This window comes from Chiloscyllium plagiosum, unplaced genomic scaffold (assembly GCF_037043375.1).
Source record: "Chiloscyllium plagiosum isolate Xiang-an unplaced genomic scaffold, Cpla_swu_hap1 HiC_scaffold_5, whole genome shotgun sequence".
Lineage (NCBI taxonomy): Eukaryota > Metazoa > Chordata > Chondrichthyes > Orectolobiformes > Hemiscylliidae > Chiloscyllium > Chiloscyllium plagiosum.
Window position 1 is genome coordinate 109345670 of NW_028270143.1, and position 18701 is coordinate 109364370.

Sequence of the window (18701 nt, forward strand, 5' to 3'; positions counted from 1 at the left end):
CAGGGATTGGGAGGTCATATTGCTACTGTACAGGACATTAGTTAGGCCACTGTTGGAATAATGCATGCAATTCTGGTCTCCTTCTTATCGGAAAGATGTTGTGAAACTTGAAAGGGTTCAGAAAAGATTTACAAGGATGTTGCCGGGGTTGGAGGATTTGAGCTATGGGGAGAGGTTGAATAGGCTCGGACTGTTTTTCCTGGAGCATTGGAGGCTGAAGGGTGACCTTATGGAGGTTTATAAAATCAAGAGAAGTATGGATAGGATAAATAGACAAAGTATTTTCCCTGAGGTCAGGGAGTCCAGAACGAGAGGGTATAGGTTTAGAATGAGAGAGGAAAGATATATAAGGGACCAATGAAGCAACTTTTTCATGTAGAGGGCAGTACATGTTTGGAATGAGCTGCCAGAGGAAGTGGTGGAGGCTAGCACAATTGCAACATTTGAAAGGCATCTGGACGGGTATATGAATAGGAAGGGTTTGGAGGGATATGGACTGGGTGCTGGCAGGTGGGACTAGATTGTTTCCATGCTGTACATCTCTATGACTCTATGAGATGACAAAGGGTACCAGATCATTGTTTGCAGCAAACTGCCCAGCCTTCAGGACATCAACCACAATACTACACAACCCTGTCATGGCAACCGTTGCAAGATGTGCCAGAGTGTCAACATGGATACTACCATTACATGGGGGGGACACCACACACTACATGCATGGCAGATATTCAAGTGACTCAGCCAACATTGTCTATTTCATATGCTGCAAGCAAGGATGTCCCCAGGCATGATATATTGGTGAAACCAAGCTGACAACAACAACAGATGAATGGACACAGCGCAACAATCACCTGACAGGGGTGTTCCCTGCCAGTTGGGGAACACTTCAGCAGTCAGGGACATTCAGCCTCAGATCTTCGGGTGACCATCCTCCAAGATGGATTTCGGGACAGGCAGCAATGCAGAGTCACCGAGCAGTGGTTGACAACCAAGTGCGGTACTCATGAGGCAGCCTCAATTGGGATCTTGGGTCCATGCTACACTGTAAATGACTCCATTACACTTTACACTCACACACGCACACCCACTCTCAGGCAAATACTCAGTCATACTCATGCACACACTACGAAGAACACAGACTCGCTCTCAACCTCTTCCCCCCCCCCCCGCACCCCCAAACACATATATACACGTTAACTTCTCTCACATGCACACATATCTAAAGTCTTTGAGGTGAATTTGCATTTGTGGATACATTCTATTCACACACACACACACACACACACACACACACACACACAATGTAGGTATTGTCAGTCAATGCGATATTTTATAAATGCACACTTTGGAAATAGAACCAGTCTGACTCAAGGCTGGGATACAGACAGATTCCAACCTCTCACTTTTCATTCATTATCTGAGCTGAGATGCCAATTTTTTTTGTACTGATAAAATCTTAAGTTATCTGCTGTGATTTGTAAAGAAATGCTGGGATTCACATATTAATCAATCGAAACTGCATTTCCACTCTAACTGATTAAAGGCTTAACAGCAATCTAGGTTTGTTCAATACATCGCATCAATTGTTTGACACTTTGATCTTTTACGATCAATTCTGTATCCTATGATCCTGCCCCACTAGTTACCTAACGAAAGAGCAGCGCTCCAAAATATTGTACTTTCATTATTGGACTATAACCTGGTGTTGTGTGATTTTTAAACTGTGTCCACCCCAGTCCAACACCAGCATCTCCACATAATGTGAATTTCAAGTTGTAAGCACTGTGGATTTGTAAAAAACTTTAGTTCCTCACGCTTGCCCAATATTTTTCTCTGCACTTTTTAATTACCTAAATTTGCCCATTTTCATCTCTATCTCTAGTAGCTAATATATGTTTTCTACTGTCCCAACAGAAAATATTTTTTCAACATCTGCCAACTCACCATGACAATTCATTTGTCATTGCTTTTAAGGGGCAAATGTCTGTTTTACAACCACCTTCCTTCATATACATCGATAAATGGCTTTTAAATTCCTGGTCGGTTTACACCTGCTATTATTTTCCCTCTTAACAACTTATTGGTGAACCTCTGACTTCTAAAACACTGCAAATGCCCAGTCTTCTTATTAATCTTCACAACATTACAAACCTCTTCTTTGAAACTAAAGAAGTCTTTAGTCTCCTTTGCAAGACAAAGATGGCTATTTCTCACTAAATTTTTGTTTTTCAATGAAACGCATTTGGTTGAACCATTTCGATTCTTTAAAAGTTTCCCACTGTTCACATAACTTCATACCTTTTAGTCGATTTATTCACACCAACTGAGCCTAACACATGCCTCTGCACTTGATTTTAAGATCTGTTTGGGATTCAAGCATGTCGTTTTGACACGACTGACAACACTACGGTTTTAAGAGGTACATTCTCTCACAGAGTTTGGACTGGAGAATTGCATGCAAGAACGTATTTTACAGAATTTACTGTTGCCAATTATTCTGTTAAGTTTTTCAGTAGACTTACGTTATTCCAATTCTTCTTTCTTTTGTTTGTATTTTAACTGTAGTGTAGGAATTTGCTTCAAGCCTGGTAGTTTTATCAATCGAATTGCATCTGGAACACAAGGCCTTATACTCGCCTTTAAAAGTAAGCAAATGCTGTGGTCCAGACTATCATCTTCATATATTTTGAGTTCATTTAGTCTGGTCCATAACAGTGACCCAAAATATAATTGTTATGATCACTATTTCCTGGAGATTATTTTCCAATAAAATAATTTATTAACCTTGTGTCATTGCATAATACTAAATCTAAAAGAGCTTCATTTCTAGTTGGTTCCACAACATATTGTTTTAGGCAACTGTCACAAAAGCATTCCACAACTTAGCTCTCAGGTTGCATTTGCGCATTTCATTTTGTATGAGGTTTAAAATTTCTCCACAATTTATAATATCCCAGTTAGTAGCTCCAATAGTTTCTTGCTACTGCACTGAATGACAAAATAACCACTAAGTTGTCCTATGAACAACTCCCACCAACCTTTTCTGTCCCTTGCCATTCCTCATCTCGACCCATACTGGTTCTATCTCCTGATTTTTAGGACCAAGATGCCTTTTCACTAATGTCTTTATGTATCATTGCTTATCAACTGTCCCTCATTTTCCATTGTTGCTGTCTTTTCAAATGTTGTACACTCAGAATATTTACTTCTGAACTAGGTCACTTGTCACCTTAATCCACTTTAAGGGGAGACAGTAGTACAGCGGTAGTCTCACTGGACTTGTAAGTCAAAACTCCATGTTGCCATGCTCTGGGGATTTACGTTTGAATCCCATCACAGCAGATGACAAAATTTCAATTCAGCAAAGGCCTGGAATTAAAAACTAGCAAAATGGTTATGATGTAACCACTGCTGATTGTCATTAAAAACCCACCTGGTTCAGTAACGTCCTTTAGGGAACAATATTTGCTGGGCTTTCCTGATTTGGTTTACATGCAACTCCAGATCCACAGCAACTCAGCTGATACTTAACTGCCTGCTGAAATAGACTAACACCACACAGTTCCAGGACAATTAGTGATGGGCAATAAATTCTGGCCTAGCCTGCAACATGCATAGTCCATGAGTAAAAAAAGTTTTTCCATGGTGATTATATCTAAATATTTGTATCTATTTGTGTCACTAGTCATCTAACATATTGTAGGTGCTCCACACATTCAAATAAAGTGACTTGAATTATTTTTCCACTGTTATTCTCGATGAGACCTTAAAGTTGATCACTAATAGTGCATCAGAAAGTGTCTCTTCCTGTCCCACTCAGTTTATTGTCACTTATACTGATGTATTTTTCTTAACCACAAATAAAAAATTTTACCACGAAAGCTATATTTAAATCATTTTTAGTAATGGATCTGAATTCCACATGCCCCCTTTGCACTGAATGCACAATAAACATAATTTTGTACTTAGTACAACTTAAGCACAGAGGCAATGGAAAGGTATAGTTCTAATACTGCCAAGTAACATATTAAAAACATTGATCACGAAAGTTTAAAATGCTATTTGCACAGCTAGTTATGATGTGGCTGGCATGCAGCTCTTGTGAAGAGACCTCATCATGTTTTCTCACTGATTACAGACCTGCCACCAACACCACTCCGCACTCAATTATTGCTGCACAAAAGGACAAGTCAACAACATAAAATATTCAGGATTAGTTTGCAATCATTATGCACATGTCCAAACTTCGAGGTATCAGTAATTTCCCCATTTCACAGTTTTCTTTAAGTTCAGCAAATGACCAAATTTCTGACTCCCCCCACCCCCACCAAAACTTACACAAATTAAAAACTAAATTAAAAATACGCAACACACCCAAACACCAAAATCAAGCACTGCAAAGCAAAGCAATAAGATATAGGTTCAATTCCATCCATACTCTATTATGTTGCTAATACTACAGAGAGAAAGCAATTATTTGGACTACTTGCAACTCTCAGCAGCCATAACATGCCATCTTTTAAGAGTCAAAGACAAAAAATGATGGAAATATTCAATATGTCAGGCATGCCCTACCAAGGCAAAACAGAGTGACATGTTTTATTTTTTATCAGACCAGAAGTTAGAAACATAATGGTTTACAGCTTTTTAAACAATTAAAATTTTTCCATCATGATTTGACTCTGTTGTTGGATCATTATGGCTTCCTTTTCTTCCATTATGCACAAGCATCATTGTTTCAATTTAACAAGAATCAGCATTCCTGAGGTTTACCTGTGTTCTCTCAAAAACCTCCCCTTTGTTTGTTTTTAATTGACATTTTCACTTGGCTTCAAGCCCTGAAGTATTGAACTTAACATATTAACTCAATTCTTCTGTTTAGTAACTCACAGACTGTTTATTTCTAATACTTGCTATTTTTATTTCAGAGGGGCTTTGGACTACACTCTGGAAATCAACCCCTGCCTATTGACTCACTTCATATTGAGTTCCTCGCGATTGCGAGGACATGTGCCTTAAAGAACAAAGAAAACTAAATGATACAGGTGTTGGATGCTAATCAAGGAAATTGCTAATTTAACCCGAGGGTTTCTTGAAATGCACAAATTTATTTATCGGGCCGACAATATAATTAAACATCAAGTGCTTTGAGAAGTATTTTAAATAAAGCAGGACACCAAATCACATGAGGAGATAGTAGTAGAAAACCAAATTGTTTTGATACAAATACTTACATTCTTACATGACCAAAATCAATACTAAAAAGCTGACAGACCTAAAAATTCTTGCGTAAAATAACATTTTGATACATTAAAAAAAAAAGACAAAGGTCTATATACCTGAAAAATTTAGTGACTCACAGCCAATTAATTGAAGACTAAAAATAAACTTGTAATGAATGATTTTGGACCATTCTACTGTGCTGATTCTCTGTAAAATTGCTGATTTAGAGCTAGGCAATCCACAGGAAATGGCAGCTGTGCTCATACAATTATAGCCATGGTCTTGCTTTTTTCACTTCAGTAAACATCTTTACAAACAGTTCACTAGTAAACACAACCACTGATGATGCATTTCAAATCAGTAGTTATTACCCAAAAAGGCAGGTTATTTGCAGCAATAAATGCATACATTCCAATTCAGCAGCAGCTATGTTCTTGAAACCTCACATCCTGTCCTGATGTAATTAGTCCACAAAAAGCTAATTATCTTAATCGAGCATTGACAGTTTCACTGACATCTTACTTCCTCTGGCAGCTATAAACACTCCTAAACTAAGACAGCAGCTAATAAGCTTTCAGTGCATTATTTACATTGCTGTTTTGCAATGAACACCATTAAGCTCAACACAGGATCGGCAGAAGTATTTATCTCTTTTATTGCCAACATTTGCTCTTTGGAATCTTTTTACCCCTAAATTTAGGGGGGGGGGGGGGGGGGGAGGGGAGGGGGAGTTCAAAACTAGGCAGCCTATTAAGGTGAGAGCAGCAAGATTTGAGAGAGACCCGAGGGACAACGTTTTCTTCACAGAGGATGGTTCACGTATGGAGTGAACTATCAGAGGAGATGGTAGACGCAGGTACAGTTGCAACGTTTAAAAGACATTTGGACAGTTACATGAAGAGGAAAGGTTTAAAGGAACATGGGCCAAACGCAATCAAGTGGGACTAGGTTAATTTGGAAAACTTGATCAGCTAGGATGATTTGGACTCAAGGGTCTGTTTCTCAGCTGTATAACTATATTCCGAAGTTTCTCAATACAAAAAGGGGCGGCATGATGGCTCAATGGTTAGCACCACCGCCTCACAATGCCAGGTACCCAGTTCAAGTCCACGCCCCGGTAACTGTCCACTCCCTGTGTCTGCGTGGATTTCCTCCGGCAGCTCCGGTTTCCTCCCACAGTCCAAAGATGTGCAGGTTAGGTGAGTTGATTGTGCTAAATTGCCCATAGTGCTCAGGGATGTGTAGGTTAGGTGCATTAGTCAGGGTAAATGTAGAGTAATAGGTTAGGGGAATAGGTCTGAGTGGGTTACTCTTCGGATGGTCGGTGTGGATTTGGTGGGCTTATTTCTAACGCTGCAGGGATTCCAAAAAAGAAATCTGTATTTGATTAACTCGTGAAATATTGCTGCATGTCTCTCTAGGCTTCAGGATGGATTGAAAATGCTTCATGTTTTAATACAAAATTACTTCATGAAAGGGTAATAAACAATAGACAATAGGTGCAGGAGTAGGCCATTCTGCCCTTCGAGCCTGCACCACCTAAATAGAAAAGATTACAATTGCAATACTGAATTTTTTTTGGATTCATGAAAATTATTAATTTAGCAATTTTCTGGAGTTACCAATTTTTTCAGGATCAGCATTTTAAATTTCTTTTAAGGCCTTATCTGCATCCTAACTCTGATTTCTGCCAGATCCACATTCCCCACAAGAATTTCCATACATCTCAATTCTTGTTATTTCTCCTCCACCAGCAGTAAAAGCTGTTTCAGCTGTTATGTCACTGGCCTCTCCGATTCCTTTCTCTTGCATGACATCTCCAAACCCACATTCAAAAGACCCAAAACCACACTCCATCTCCAGAAGGTCCAATCCAATCCAATCTACTCTCACTTTAAGCCAATTGATGGATAGTGTCACGATCATGGTTTAACACAGCACACTGTCAGCAATAACCTGCAACATTAATGTGAAATTTGGATTCCACCAGAACCATTCTAACACCGAAAAGGAGCTGAATTCCAGACATGAAGCGAGACGCACTACCCTCAAAACCAGTGCAGCATTTGACTCAATATGGCATCAAGGAGTCTGAATAAAATCGAAGTCAATGTGAGTCAAGAAGCGCACACACTCTACACAAAGGTCCTTGTTTTGGGTTGATTAAGGTTCATCATCTCAACCCTACATAGTCACTACATGAATTCTACACAGCAGTGTCCTTGGATTAGCCATCTTCAGTTATTCCATAACCTTTCCCCTTTTAGGAAAGTCATGCATGGGGCTTGTTACACGGTCTTCATTTCCATGACCAGTTTTTCAGTTAACAGAGCAGTCCACACCCATTTACAACAAGACCTGAACAGGAATCACACACAAGCTGAAATAAAAAGTTCCATCTCTGCCTGATAATAGCTATGCCCAGCAAATGGGGCTAACCAAGAATTAAAAATGGTATTGAAAATGAATTAAAAATGCGAATGGTATGAGCATTGCTGAATCCAGTCATTAACATCCTGAGGATTGCCATTGACCAGAAACTGAATTAACCCAGCCAATTAATCAAGCCAACAAAGGCAAGGCCACATTGGATCTGGTATTGGGTAATAAACCTGGCCAGGTGTTGGATTTGGGGGTAGGTGAGCACTTTGTTGACAGTGACCACAATTCAGTAATGTTTACTTTAGCGACGGAAAGGGACTGGTACCTACTATAGGGCAAGGGGTTATTGCTGGGGGAAAAGGCAATTATGATGCGATGATGCAAGATTTAGGATGCATACGATGTAGAAGGAAATTGCAAGGCATGGGCACAATTGAGACGTGGAGCTTAATCAAGGAACAGCACTGCATGTTAGGCAGGGAGGAAGTGATCAAGCGAGGGGAGCCATGGTTTACTAAGGAAGTTGAATCTCTTGTCAAGAAGGAAACTTATGTTAAGATGAAACGTGAAGGGTCAGTTGGGGCACTTGCAAGTTACAAGTTAGCCAGGAAAGACCTAAAGAGAGTGTTAAGAGGAGCCAAAGGAGGGGGCATGAGAAGTCGTTGGCAGGGAGGATCAAGGAAAACCCTAAAGCATTCTATAAGTTTATCAGGAATAAAAGAATGACTAGAGAAAAATTAGGTCCAATCAAGGACAGTAGTAGGAAGTTTTGCGTGGAGTCAGAGGAGATAGGGGATGTGCTAAATTAATATTTTTCGTCACTACTCATATGAGAAAAAGACAATCTTGTCAAGGAAATACTGAGATACAGGCTACTAGACGAGGCGGGATTGAGGTACACAAAGAGGAAGTGTTAGCAATTGTGGCAAGTGTGAAAATAGTTAAGGCCCCTGGGCCTGATGGAATTTATTCTAGGATTCTCTGGGAAGCCAGGGAGAAGATTGCCAAGGCTTTGATCTTAATGTCATCATTGTCCACAGGAATCGTGGAAGACTGGAGGATAGCAAATGTAGTTCCCTTGCTCAAGAAGGGGAGGAGAAACAACCCTGGCAATTATAGACCTGTGAACCTTACTTCAGTTGTGGGTAAAGTGTTGGAAAAGGTTATAAGGGATAGGATTTATAATCATCTAGAGGATTCAGTTGTTTAGGGAAAGTCAACATGGTTTCGTGAAGGGTAAGTCATGCCTCACAAACTTCATTGAGTTCTTCAAGAAAGCGACCAAACAGGTGGATGAGGGTAAAGCAGCTGATGTGGTACATATGGATCACAGTAAGGCATTTGATAAGGTTCCCCACAGTAGGCTATGACACAAAATATGGAGGCATGGGATTAAGGGCGATTTAGTGTTTTGGATCAGAAATTGGCTAGCTGAAAGACGACAAAGGGTGTGGTTGATGGGAAACGTTCATCCTGGAATTCAATTACTAGTGGTGTACCGCAGGGATCTGTTTCGGAGCCAGTAAATGACTTGGATGAGGGTGCAGAAGGAGCAAGTTACAGAGGGACATACATGGGCTACAGAGCTGGGCTACAAGGTCACAAACAGAGTTTAATGCGGTAAAAGTGTGAGGTGATTCCCTTTGACAGGAATAAAGAGTACTGGGCTACTGGTAAGATTCTTGGTAGTGGAGATGAGCAGAGATCTTAGTTTTAATCCCTGAAAGTTGCCACCCAGGGTTGATAGGATTGTTAAGAAGGCATACAGTGTGTAAGCTTTTATTGGGTTGAGGAATTGAGTTTCGGAGACACGAGGTCATGCTGCAGCTGTACAAAACTCTGATGCCTCTTCTGGAATAATGCGTCCAGTTCTAGTCACCCATTTATAGGAAGGATATTATTAAGCTGAAGAGAGTTCAGAAGAAATTTACCAGGATGTTGGCAGGTATGGAAGGTTCAGGTTCTAAAGACAGACTGGGATTTCTTTTTCCACTGGACATACGGGTTGAGTATTGTGTACAATCTGGTCACCGCATTATAGGAAGGATGTGGAAACTTTGGAAAGGGTGTAGAGGAGATTTACTTGGAGGTTGCCTGGTAAGGAGTGAAGGTCTTATAAGGAAAGGCTGAGGGACTTGAGGCTGTTTATGTTCGAGAAGAAGGTGGAGAGGTGACTTGAGACATAAACTAATCAGAGGATTAGATAGGGTGGACAGTGAGAGCCTTTTTCCTCGGATGGTGATGGTCAGCAAGAGGGTACATAGCTTTAAAGTGAGGGGTGATAGATATAGGACAGATGTCAGACGTAGTTTTTTTTACTCAGTAGTAGGGGCATGGAATGCACTGCCTGCAACAGTCACAGACTCACCAACGTTAAGGGCATTTAAATGGTCATTGGATAAACATATGGGCGGCACTGCTGCCTCACAGCGCCAGAGACCCGTGTTCAATTTCTGCCTCAGGCAACTGTCTGTGTGGAGTTTGCACGTTCTCCCAGTGTCTGCGTGGTTTCCTTCTGGTGCGCCGGTTTCCTCCCATAGTCCAAAAATGTGCAGGTTAGGTGAATTGGCCATGCTAAATTGCCCGTAGTGTTAGGTGAAGGGGTAAATGTAGGGGAATGGGGCTGGACGGGTTGCTCTTCGGAGGGTCGGTGTGGACTTGTTGGGCCAAAGGGCCTGTTTCCACACTAAGTAATCTAATCTAACCTAATCTGGATGAAAATGGAATCTTGTAGGATAGATAGGCTTCAGATTGGTTTCAGAAGTCAGTGCAACATCAAGGACTGAAGGGTCTGTACTGCACTGTAATGTTCTATGTTCTATATAAACAAAGGGGCAACAAAAGCAGATGAAGGGACTGGAAATTCTTAACTAATTAACTCACGATACCCGAGCAACAAGGCACAAGTCAGCTGTGAGGTGAAATGCTTTCCATTGCCTGGTTGCAAACAGTTGTAACAACACTCATGAAGCTTAAAACCATCCAGGTCAAAGCAATCCTCTGAACTTACATCGAAAATTTTCAGTCTGCACACAAGTAAAACAGTACGGTCCACAGAGGGAGGCAGGGGGAGGGAGCAAGAGCTCCTTCCCCCTGCCTCCCTCTGTGGACCGTACTGTTTTACTTGTGTGCAGACTGAAAATTTTCGATGTAAGTTCAGAGGATTGCTTTGACCTGGATGGTTTTAAGCTTCATGAGTGTTGTTACAACTGTTTGCAACCAGGCAATGGAAAGCATTTCACCTCACAGCTGACTTGTGCCTTGTTGCTCGAGAGTTTGGCAGAAAGAGCTAGAGAGGGAAAATGGAGGGTGGGGGTGAGGGCAAGGGAGAGAAAAAAAACTTTGACCTGAATACTACATTCTGCTTTTCTTTGAATTCAAAAATAAAATATTTTACAGTCACTTGAAGAACAGACATGCCCTCAACTTCATCATTTGACAGACAGCACATCAGATAATGGAGTGTTTTTTTTTACACTATTGTACTTGAAATCAAATTATATTCTCAAATCCCAGAGTGAAGCTTGAGCCCATAACAAACTCATTTGGACATGAATGCTACCAATTGAGTTAAGGCAATCTTACAGAGATAGCTAATCAAACTAAAAAGTAATCAGACAGACACACACACACACACACACACACACACACACACACACACACACAATCAGATATAGCATAGTGGAGCATTTTTGAGAATGCCAGTTGAAGATACACCTGCTGCATTGTAGTCATGTTAGAAATCTTACATAACCAAAGCTGCACAGAATGTCGCTATGAAAAATACCAGTGTGTCACTTGTAGGAATTCTGGAACTGCCTCAGCAGCAACCAAATTTTTTTTTAAAACCATTTCTCCCAAGTATGGGCAAGAATCTGCAAATGCATTTTTTAAAACTAACCCATTTGACATCTTGAACATTCAACCCTGAATGACACTTTGTTGCATGAATCCTACAATTCATAGGAAATGAAGAGTAGTTGATTTTAAGAATGTTTACTCTGCGATAGCAAAATAGTAGATTCAGTCGCTAATTAGTGATATTCAATATAGAGATGCTACTCAAATTATGCAAGATGTTCACTTCCAACTCTGAAAATGAGGTAATAGATTTTGGTGCAACAGGCAAAAGGAAGGTCTTGGGTAGTACTGCAGAACAGAAGGACGAAGGGGTGCAGGTACATAATTCTTTGAAGGCTGCATCACATATAGACAGGGCGGCAGAGTGGTTTGACAAGGCGCTTGGCACACTTGCCTTCATTATTCAATTCTTCAAGTACAAGAGTTGGGACATCATGTTGAGGTTGTACAGGACATTGGAGAGGCCTCTTCTGGAATTTCCTGTGGTGGCTTCATTTCCTATTCTTTTTCTCAGGGGGTGGTAAATGGGGTCCAAATACGTGTTTGTTGATAGAGTTCTGGTTGGAATGCCATGCTTCTAGCAATTCTTGTGCGTGTCTCTGTTTGGCTCGTCTTAGGATGGATATGTTGACCCAATCAAAATGGTGTCCTTCCTTATCTGTATGTAAGATTACTAGTGAGAGAAAGTCATGTCATCTTGAGGCTAGTTGATGTTCATGTATCCTGGTGGTTACTTTTCTGCCACTTTGTCCAATGTAGTGCAGAGATAGCAAAGGGAATTAACATTATGAACTCAGCGGAAAGTTTGAGAGAATAATTTAAGTGATCCTGACTTAGATAAAAATGCTTTTTAAAGTCGTTAACGTTTTCAGGACTCCAAGAATAGTGAGGGCTAGATTTCCAGTGCTCAACCCCAGTGAGATATAAAATCTTCTGGGAGAAAGTGAGGACTGCAGATGCTGGAAATCAGAGCTGAAAATGTGTTGCTGGAAAAGCGCAGCAGGTCAGGCAGCATCCAAGGAACAGGAGAATCAAAGTTTCGGGCATGAGCCCTTCTTCCTGAAGAAGGGCTCATGCCTGAAACGTCGATTCTCCTGCTCCTTGGATGCTGCCTGACCTGCTGCGCTTTTCCAGCAACACATTTTCAGCCCAATGAGATATAACATGATAAACAATTTGGAAATGCACATTCCAAAGTGGACAGAGCGAAGTATGGCTTCATGTTTGATTTGATTTGACTTGATTTGATCAGATCAGATCAGATCAATAAGGAAAACAGTCAGTGAGAGAGACAGACTTTCAGTGAGACAATAACCAAGTGACTTTATCTGGGCATTTGATTCAAAATAGGAATTTGATGCAAAGAGGGCAATGCACCAGGACTAGGGAATATGGGATGTGTACCAGTGGCACAATTCACACCTGAGACAGGGGATTCTCACGAACATCAGGTCATCAAATCTGTACAATTCTTTAAGATGAAGACCTGTTCAGGATATTAGTATATTCAAGGCTGAAATAGACAGATTTTTAATTAATAAGGTAATAGAGTTACAGGGATAAGGCAGGGAATTGGAAATTTCAACACATGTAAGACTGCTGTTAAGGGTAAAAAGGTTGATTCCATTTCTAATACTTGTAATAATAATTTCAACGAGTCATTGAGTAGTGTAAATTAGTCTTTTCTGTATGTGATAAAGTTTGTTGTTCTTTCATAAAAGTACACTGGCAGCCCTTTGAGAATAATTCAGTTATTGACTTCCTCCACCAGGGTAAGCAAATAGCAAAAATATGTCTCTTAGGCCAGGTTTCACTTGATCAAGTCAAATCAAGTCAAGTCAACAATTGCAACCCAATATTATACACAAACTGAAGATATTTTTCACATTTGGCAGAGTGATACTCTATTCAAGACAACAACACTTGGATTAAACTGACTTGTTATCCAAATACTCATAGCCAATGGAGGAGGATGTTAGTGCTTCCCTATCTCCACCATGCATATTGTAAGCACAGAAAACCTTCTGGCCACATAGCAGAAACCACCCTCATATGAACACTGTTATAGCAATGGAAGCAGTGCTCACATGGCAGCCTTGTGGACAACTAGTCAACGAGTAGATCCTTCCTGGTCAGCCATGCTTGATGCAGAATGGCATCCAATCAACTTCCAGTTAGCAATCTCTTCCAGAGAAAAGCAAGCTATGTAGTACAGATGCAAGCACTTTGTCTGTCTTCAGATTAAATTGGAAATTGTTGAAACAATGCACATTTTCAATCTCCAAATCTTGTTTGAAAGTCAGTGTGATTAGTTTGCTTGTTTTATGAAAAACCTTAAATTTGTCTGCTAATCTGACAATGCCCTGACAGACTAACTTTGACACACTAGGAATATGAGATGGGCTAGGTCTAATCTATTTAGACAATTCTACCTGCTATAGATGTGAAGAAAATTTTCTACATTTTGATTGTGGACTGAAATGGATAAAGGACCATTTTTAAAATCAGGGATTATGGAATCCTATTGAGAGATTAATGTGCATTACGGTTTGACCCCAGAGTTAACTTTAGTATAATTTACAAATAAATCTAACCTTCCAAGATGATCTGCTTTACCTGATTTTTGGAACCATCATTCTGTGCTGTACCATCAGGGTATGACAAATAGACGCCATCATTGTGAAAACATCTTCACTCACAGATTCCTTCCATACCAGATTGAGCAGGGCATTAGTCTGCTGTTTAGTGTCCAACTTCTTGAGACATTCTGCAGTAATTAAACTTATTGAAATTCTACCATCGTCCTTGAAACAGAACCAAATAAGAAATATCAGCACATATTTTATAAAAGGAACAAATTATTTTATTTCCACATTAAAACATCATACCCTGAACATTCTAAATTTTGTTTAAAAACAAAATCGCTAAATTTGAAGAAAACTCATAGTTAATTGCATTTATTTTCAATGTGCCAGTGTTTCGCATTTTGGTCATGATAAAGCAGTTGGTAAAATGTCGAACAATGGGGGGGGAAAAAGTTTAAGGGTGATAAACAGAAAATCAACAGTACGAGATTTTTTTTTAAAAAACCGCAAATCAGACGGGAAAAAGTTCTCAGAATTGAGAACTAGAGAATTCTTCTCGTGGGATAAGTAGTAAAATCAATGTCAAATGAATTTGCTATGATGTTTTTGATTAAAAAGCACAAATTGTGCTTCAGGTTTGGTGACAGTGAATCACAGAATTGAATCCAATACAGTTGAATTACTGAGCCAGAGCGTTGTAGGATAAAAAAGATCTTTTTGCCCTTTATGTCGATACCAGTGGACCTCCTCCAGATGAACCATTTGGTTTTATCATACATTGCCATTTTTTCCCAGTAGCCCTCAGTGTGCATGTTTTTGAAGAAACAAGCTTCTTAAAAATAATTTACTATTTCAAACCTCATTATACCACATACTTAAGCAGCTTAATTCCATTTTACAAATAGCTCTCCTATGCATCTACAGAGAGTAAATAAACAGTAGCAAGGACCTGGTGCAATCCTTTGCGTCTGCTCAATTAGTAGACTTCAAGTGCTGTTCAAATGTTGCAGAAGACTTGGCCACAACTGGTTTAATAGGTATAATGTCTGATTATTATGCAACAATCTTCACTATAAAGCAAGGTCATGTAGATATTAGGCAAGCATTGGATCAGGCTCAGCGAGAACTTATACAGTAATTAGAGTCATAGAGTCAGAGATGTACAGCATGGAAACAGACCCTTCGGACCAACCCATCCATGCCGACCAGATATCCCAACCCAATCTAGTCCCACCTGCCAGCACCCGGCCCATATCCCTCCAAACCCTTCCTATTCATATACCCATCCAAATGCCTCTTAAATGTTGCAATTGGACCAGCCTCCACCACTTCCTCTGGAAGCTCATTCCATACACGTACACCCTCTGGATGAAAATGTTGCCCCTGAGGTCTCTTTTATATCTTTCCCCTCTCACCCTAAACCTATCCCCTCTAGTTCTGGACTCCCCCACCCCAGGGAAAAGATTTTGTCTATTTATCCTATCCATGCCCCTCACAATTTTGTAAACTTCTACAAGATCACCTCTCAGCCTCCGACGCTCCAGGGAAAACAGCCCCAGCCTGTTCAGCCTCTCCCTGTAGCTCAGATCTTCCAACCCTGGCAACATCCTTTTAAATTGTTTCTGAACCCTTTCAAGTTTCACAACATCTTTCCGATAAGAAGGAGACCAGAATTGCACGCAATATTCCAACAGTGGCCTAACCAATGTCCTGTACAGTCACAACATGACCTCCCAACTTCTGTACTCAATACTCTGACCAAGGAAAGCAAAGCATACCAAACGCCTTCTTTCACTATCCTATCTACTTGCGACTCCACTTTCAAGGAGCTATGAACCTGCACTCCAAGGTCTCTTTGTTCAGCAACACTCCCTAGGACCTTACCATTAAGTGTATAAGTCCTGCTGAGATTTGCTTTCCCAAAATGCAGCACCTCGCATTTATCTGAATTAAACTCCATCTGCCACTTCTCAGCCCATTGGCCCATCTGGTCAAGATCCTGTTGTAATCTGAGGTAACCCTCTTCGCTGTCCACTACACCTCCAATTTTGGTGTCATCTGCAAACTTACTAACTGTACCTCTTATGCTCGCATCCAAATCATTTATGTAAATGACAAAACGTAGAGGACCCAGCACCGATCCTTGTGGTCACAGGCCTCCAGTCTGAAAAACAACCCTCCACCACCACCCTCTGTCTTCTACCTTTGAGCCAGTTCTGTATCCAAATGGATAGTTCTCCCTGTATTCCGTGAGATCTAACCTTGCAAACCAGTCCCCCATGGGGAACCTTGTCGAATGCCTTACTGAAGTCCATATAGATCACATCTTCTGCTCTGCCCTCATCAATATTTTTTGTTACTTCTTCAGTTGATTAGCACCACAATACATATGTATCACAACAATTCTGGATTTGTCTTACGTTATTGGTTATCATTTTACGCTCCTCCTCCTCTTCATTTTCAGAGTCACTGCCAATTTCTCTGCTATTTGAACCAGTCAATGAAACAGGTAACTGTGGTAAAAGAATCTGCACCATCCTTAAGTACACAAGCATTCCATCCTCAGACAGAATCCCTAATTTTAAGATGAAAAGATACAACAAAGGTTACTGCCACTTATTGACACAAAGAATAAAGAAATAGCAGTGCTCCATAAAAATAAGGAGGAAGATGGCAAGGTGACAAACTTATACTTAAACAGTTCATGCAAAAAATGTCTTATGCTCAAGAGCAACTTGGCTGTTCGACCCAACCAGTTAATGAAAATCGATCATCACATGCTTTAGTCATCAAACACAAGTTTTCAGCCATGTGAAAGTACACAAACAGAAAAGGAAGCAGCATGAATGTCACGTGGATAATGGACTGGTCCCAATTCAATGCTTCCAAGTATGTAAAGAACAAAATTAAAGTTTTAAAAACTTGTTTAAAGTATTGCATTCCAAGAGAACATAGATCTCAAAGCCAGTCAATGGGATATATCGCAATTGAAACTTTAAAAAAACATTACTAGGTCACTCAAGGCAAGCACAGCATAAAATGATTGCAACATGCTTCTTCAATATACTATACAAGCTGAAGGAAAAATATCATACCTATTTGCGATTCTCCAACAGCAAGAACAAAGTACAGAAGCCAAGGTGCCATATCCCTGGTAAAAGTGAGTCCTACTGACGAGGTCATGTTTGGTATTAACAGTGCACTCAAAAAAGACACATACGGAAAGGAAGCTCTTGCAGACAGTGCTGGAACAAGGAAGTTGTAGATCTGGTCTGTGAAGGGTGCAGTGAAAAACTCTTTTGCCAACGCAGCAAAAACCTGATGCCTGCACAAATAAATGCATTCAAATTTCAGGAACTACAGCAAAATTAAGTTCAGCTGGTAATAGAAACACTACCTGATGGCAAACAAAGATGACAAATTCTACAAGATCCCCCCCTTTTAAAAACTGCAATGGTGCAACTCTTAGATTTTTATCCTCCTGACATAGTTCAGTGAAGAAACTCAATTTGTACCTAAAAATGAACTAATCTACAGAGGCTGCTGGCCCATATTGAGATAACAGACCTTCATCCATCCAAGTAATAAACTGGAGAAATTTGTGCTTAATCTAGATAGAAGTCATGCTGACACCATTGGTGTACTCCTCTTGTGCAATATGGGAAATAAGGGACACTTCCAGTCATCAATGACGACTACATGTGTAGCTACTGGTCTACCGCTTTTCAGAGCTGGAGCTATGGGTCGACTCACTGTTGAGCATCTGTGATGCTGAGAATGTTGTGGATAACATGTTTAGCGAGGTGGTCACACTACAGTTAAGGATTATACAGACAGAAAGGGGATGGCTGACCATCACACGAAGTAAAACATTCAGGAAGGAAGTGCAGGAGTGGCAGCAGTGACTAGTAGGGTACCACAGGCATCAGCGCTTGGACCCAAGCTTATCATGATAGATTAGAATCGTTACAGTGGGTAAAGAAGCTATTCTGCCCGTTGAGTCTGCACCAACCCTCCAAAAAGCATCCCAGACAGATCCATCCCTGCCACTCCATCTCCATAATCCTGTATCTACCATGGCCAATCCATCTAACCTGCACATCTTCAGAAAGTGGGAGGAAACCGGAGCATCCAGAGGAAACCCACACTGACACAGGGAGAACATGCAAACTCTGCAAGTTGCCCAAGGCTGGAATCAAACCCATGTCGCTGGTGCTGTGAGACAGTAATGTTAACCACTGAGCTACTGTGATTCCCTGTTAATGGTTTAGATGAGGGAATGAAATGTAATATCTCCAAGTTTGGATTCAATACAATCCAGGGTAGGATGAACTTTGAGAAGGATACACAGATATTTGAGAGATTTGGACAAGTTTACTGAGCGGGCAAATGCATAATAGGTGCCGTACCTGGATAAATGGGCGTAGCCATAACAGGAAAGCAGACTGGTGACAAATTTGGAAAAGGGAGGTACAACCAGACCTGGCTGCCCTTGTACACTAGTAGCTTAAAAGTAAGCATGCAGTGCAGCAGGCATTGAAGTCAAGTGCTATGTTATCAGCGAGCTGGCAGTAAACAGTAGGAATAAATGCGTTTTTTTCTAGTTGGCAAGATGCAACAAGTGGTGTTCATCAGCGATTAATGCAAGGT

General features: G+C 40.6%; 1 protein-coding gene across 3 annotated transcripts in view; it reads right to left on the reverse strand.

Annotated features, from left to right (window-relative positions):
• The window catches only part of ube3c (ubiquitin protein ligase E3C), a 184578-nt gene that overhangs the window by 121176 nt on the left and 44701 nt on the right, over positions 1-18701 (reverse strand). For all 3 annotated transcript variants that reach the window (XM_043690704.2, XM_043690705.2, XM_087987558.1), the window contains 3 exons: positions 17147-17376; positions 16472-16626; positions 14083-14270 (listed from right to left, as the gene is read on the reverse strand). In XM_043690704.2, the coding sequence (XP_043546639.2) occupies positions 14083-14270; positions 16472-16626; positions 17147-17376 (573 nt within the window). The remainder of the gene's footprint in view (positions 1-14082; positions 14271-16471; positions 16627-17146; positions 17377-18701) is intronic.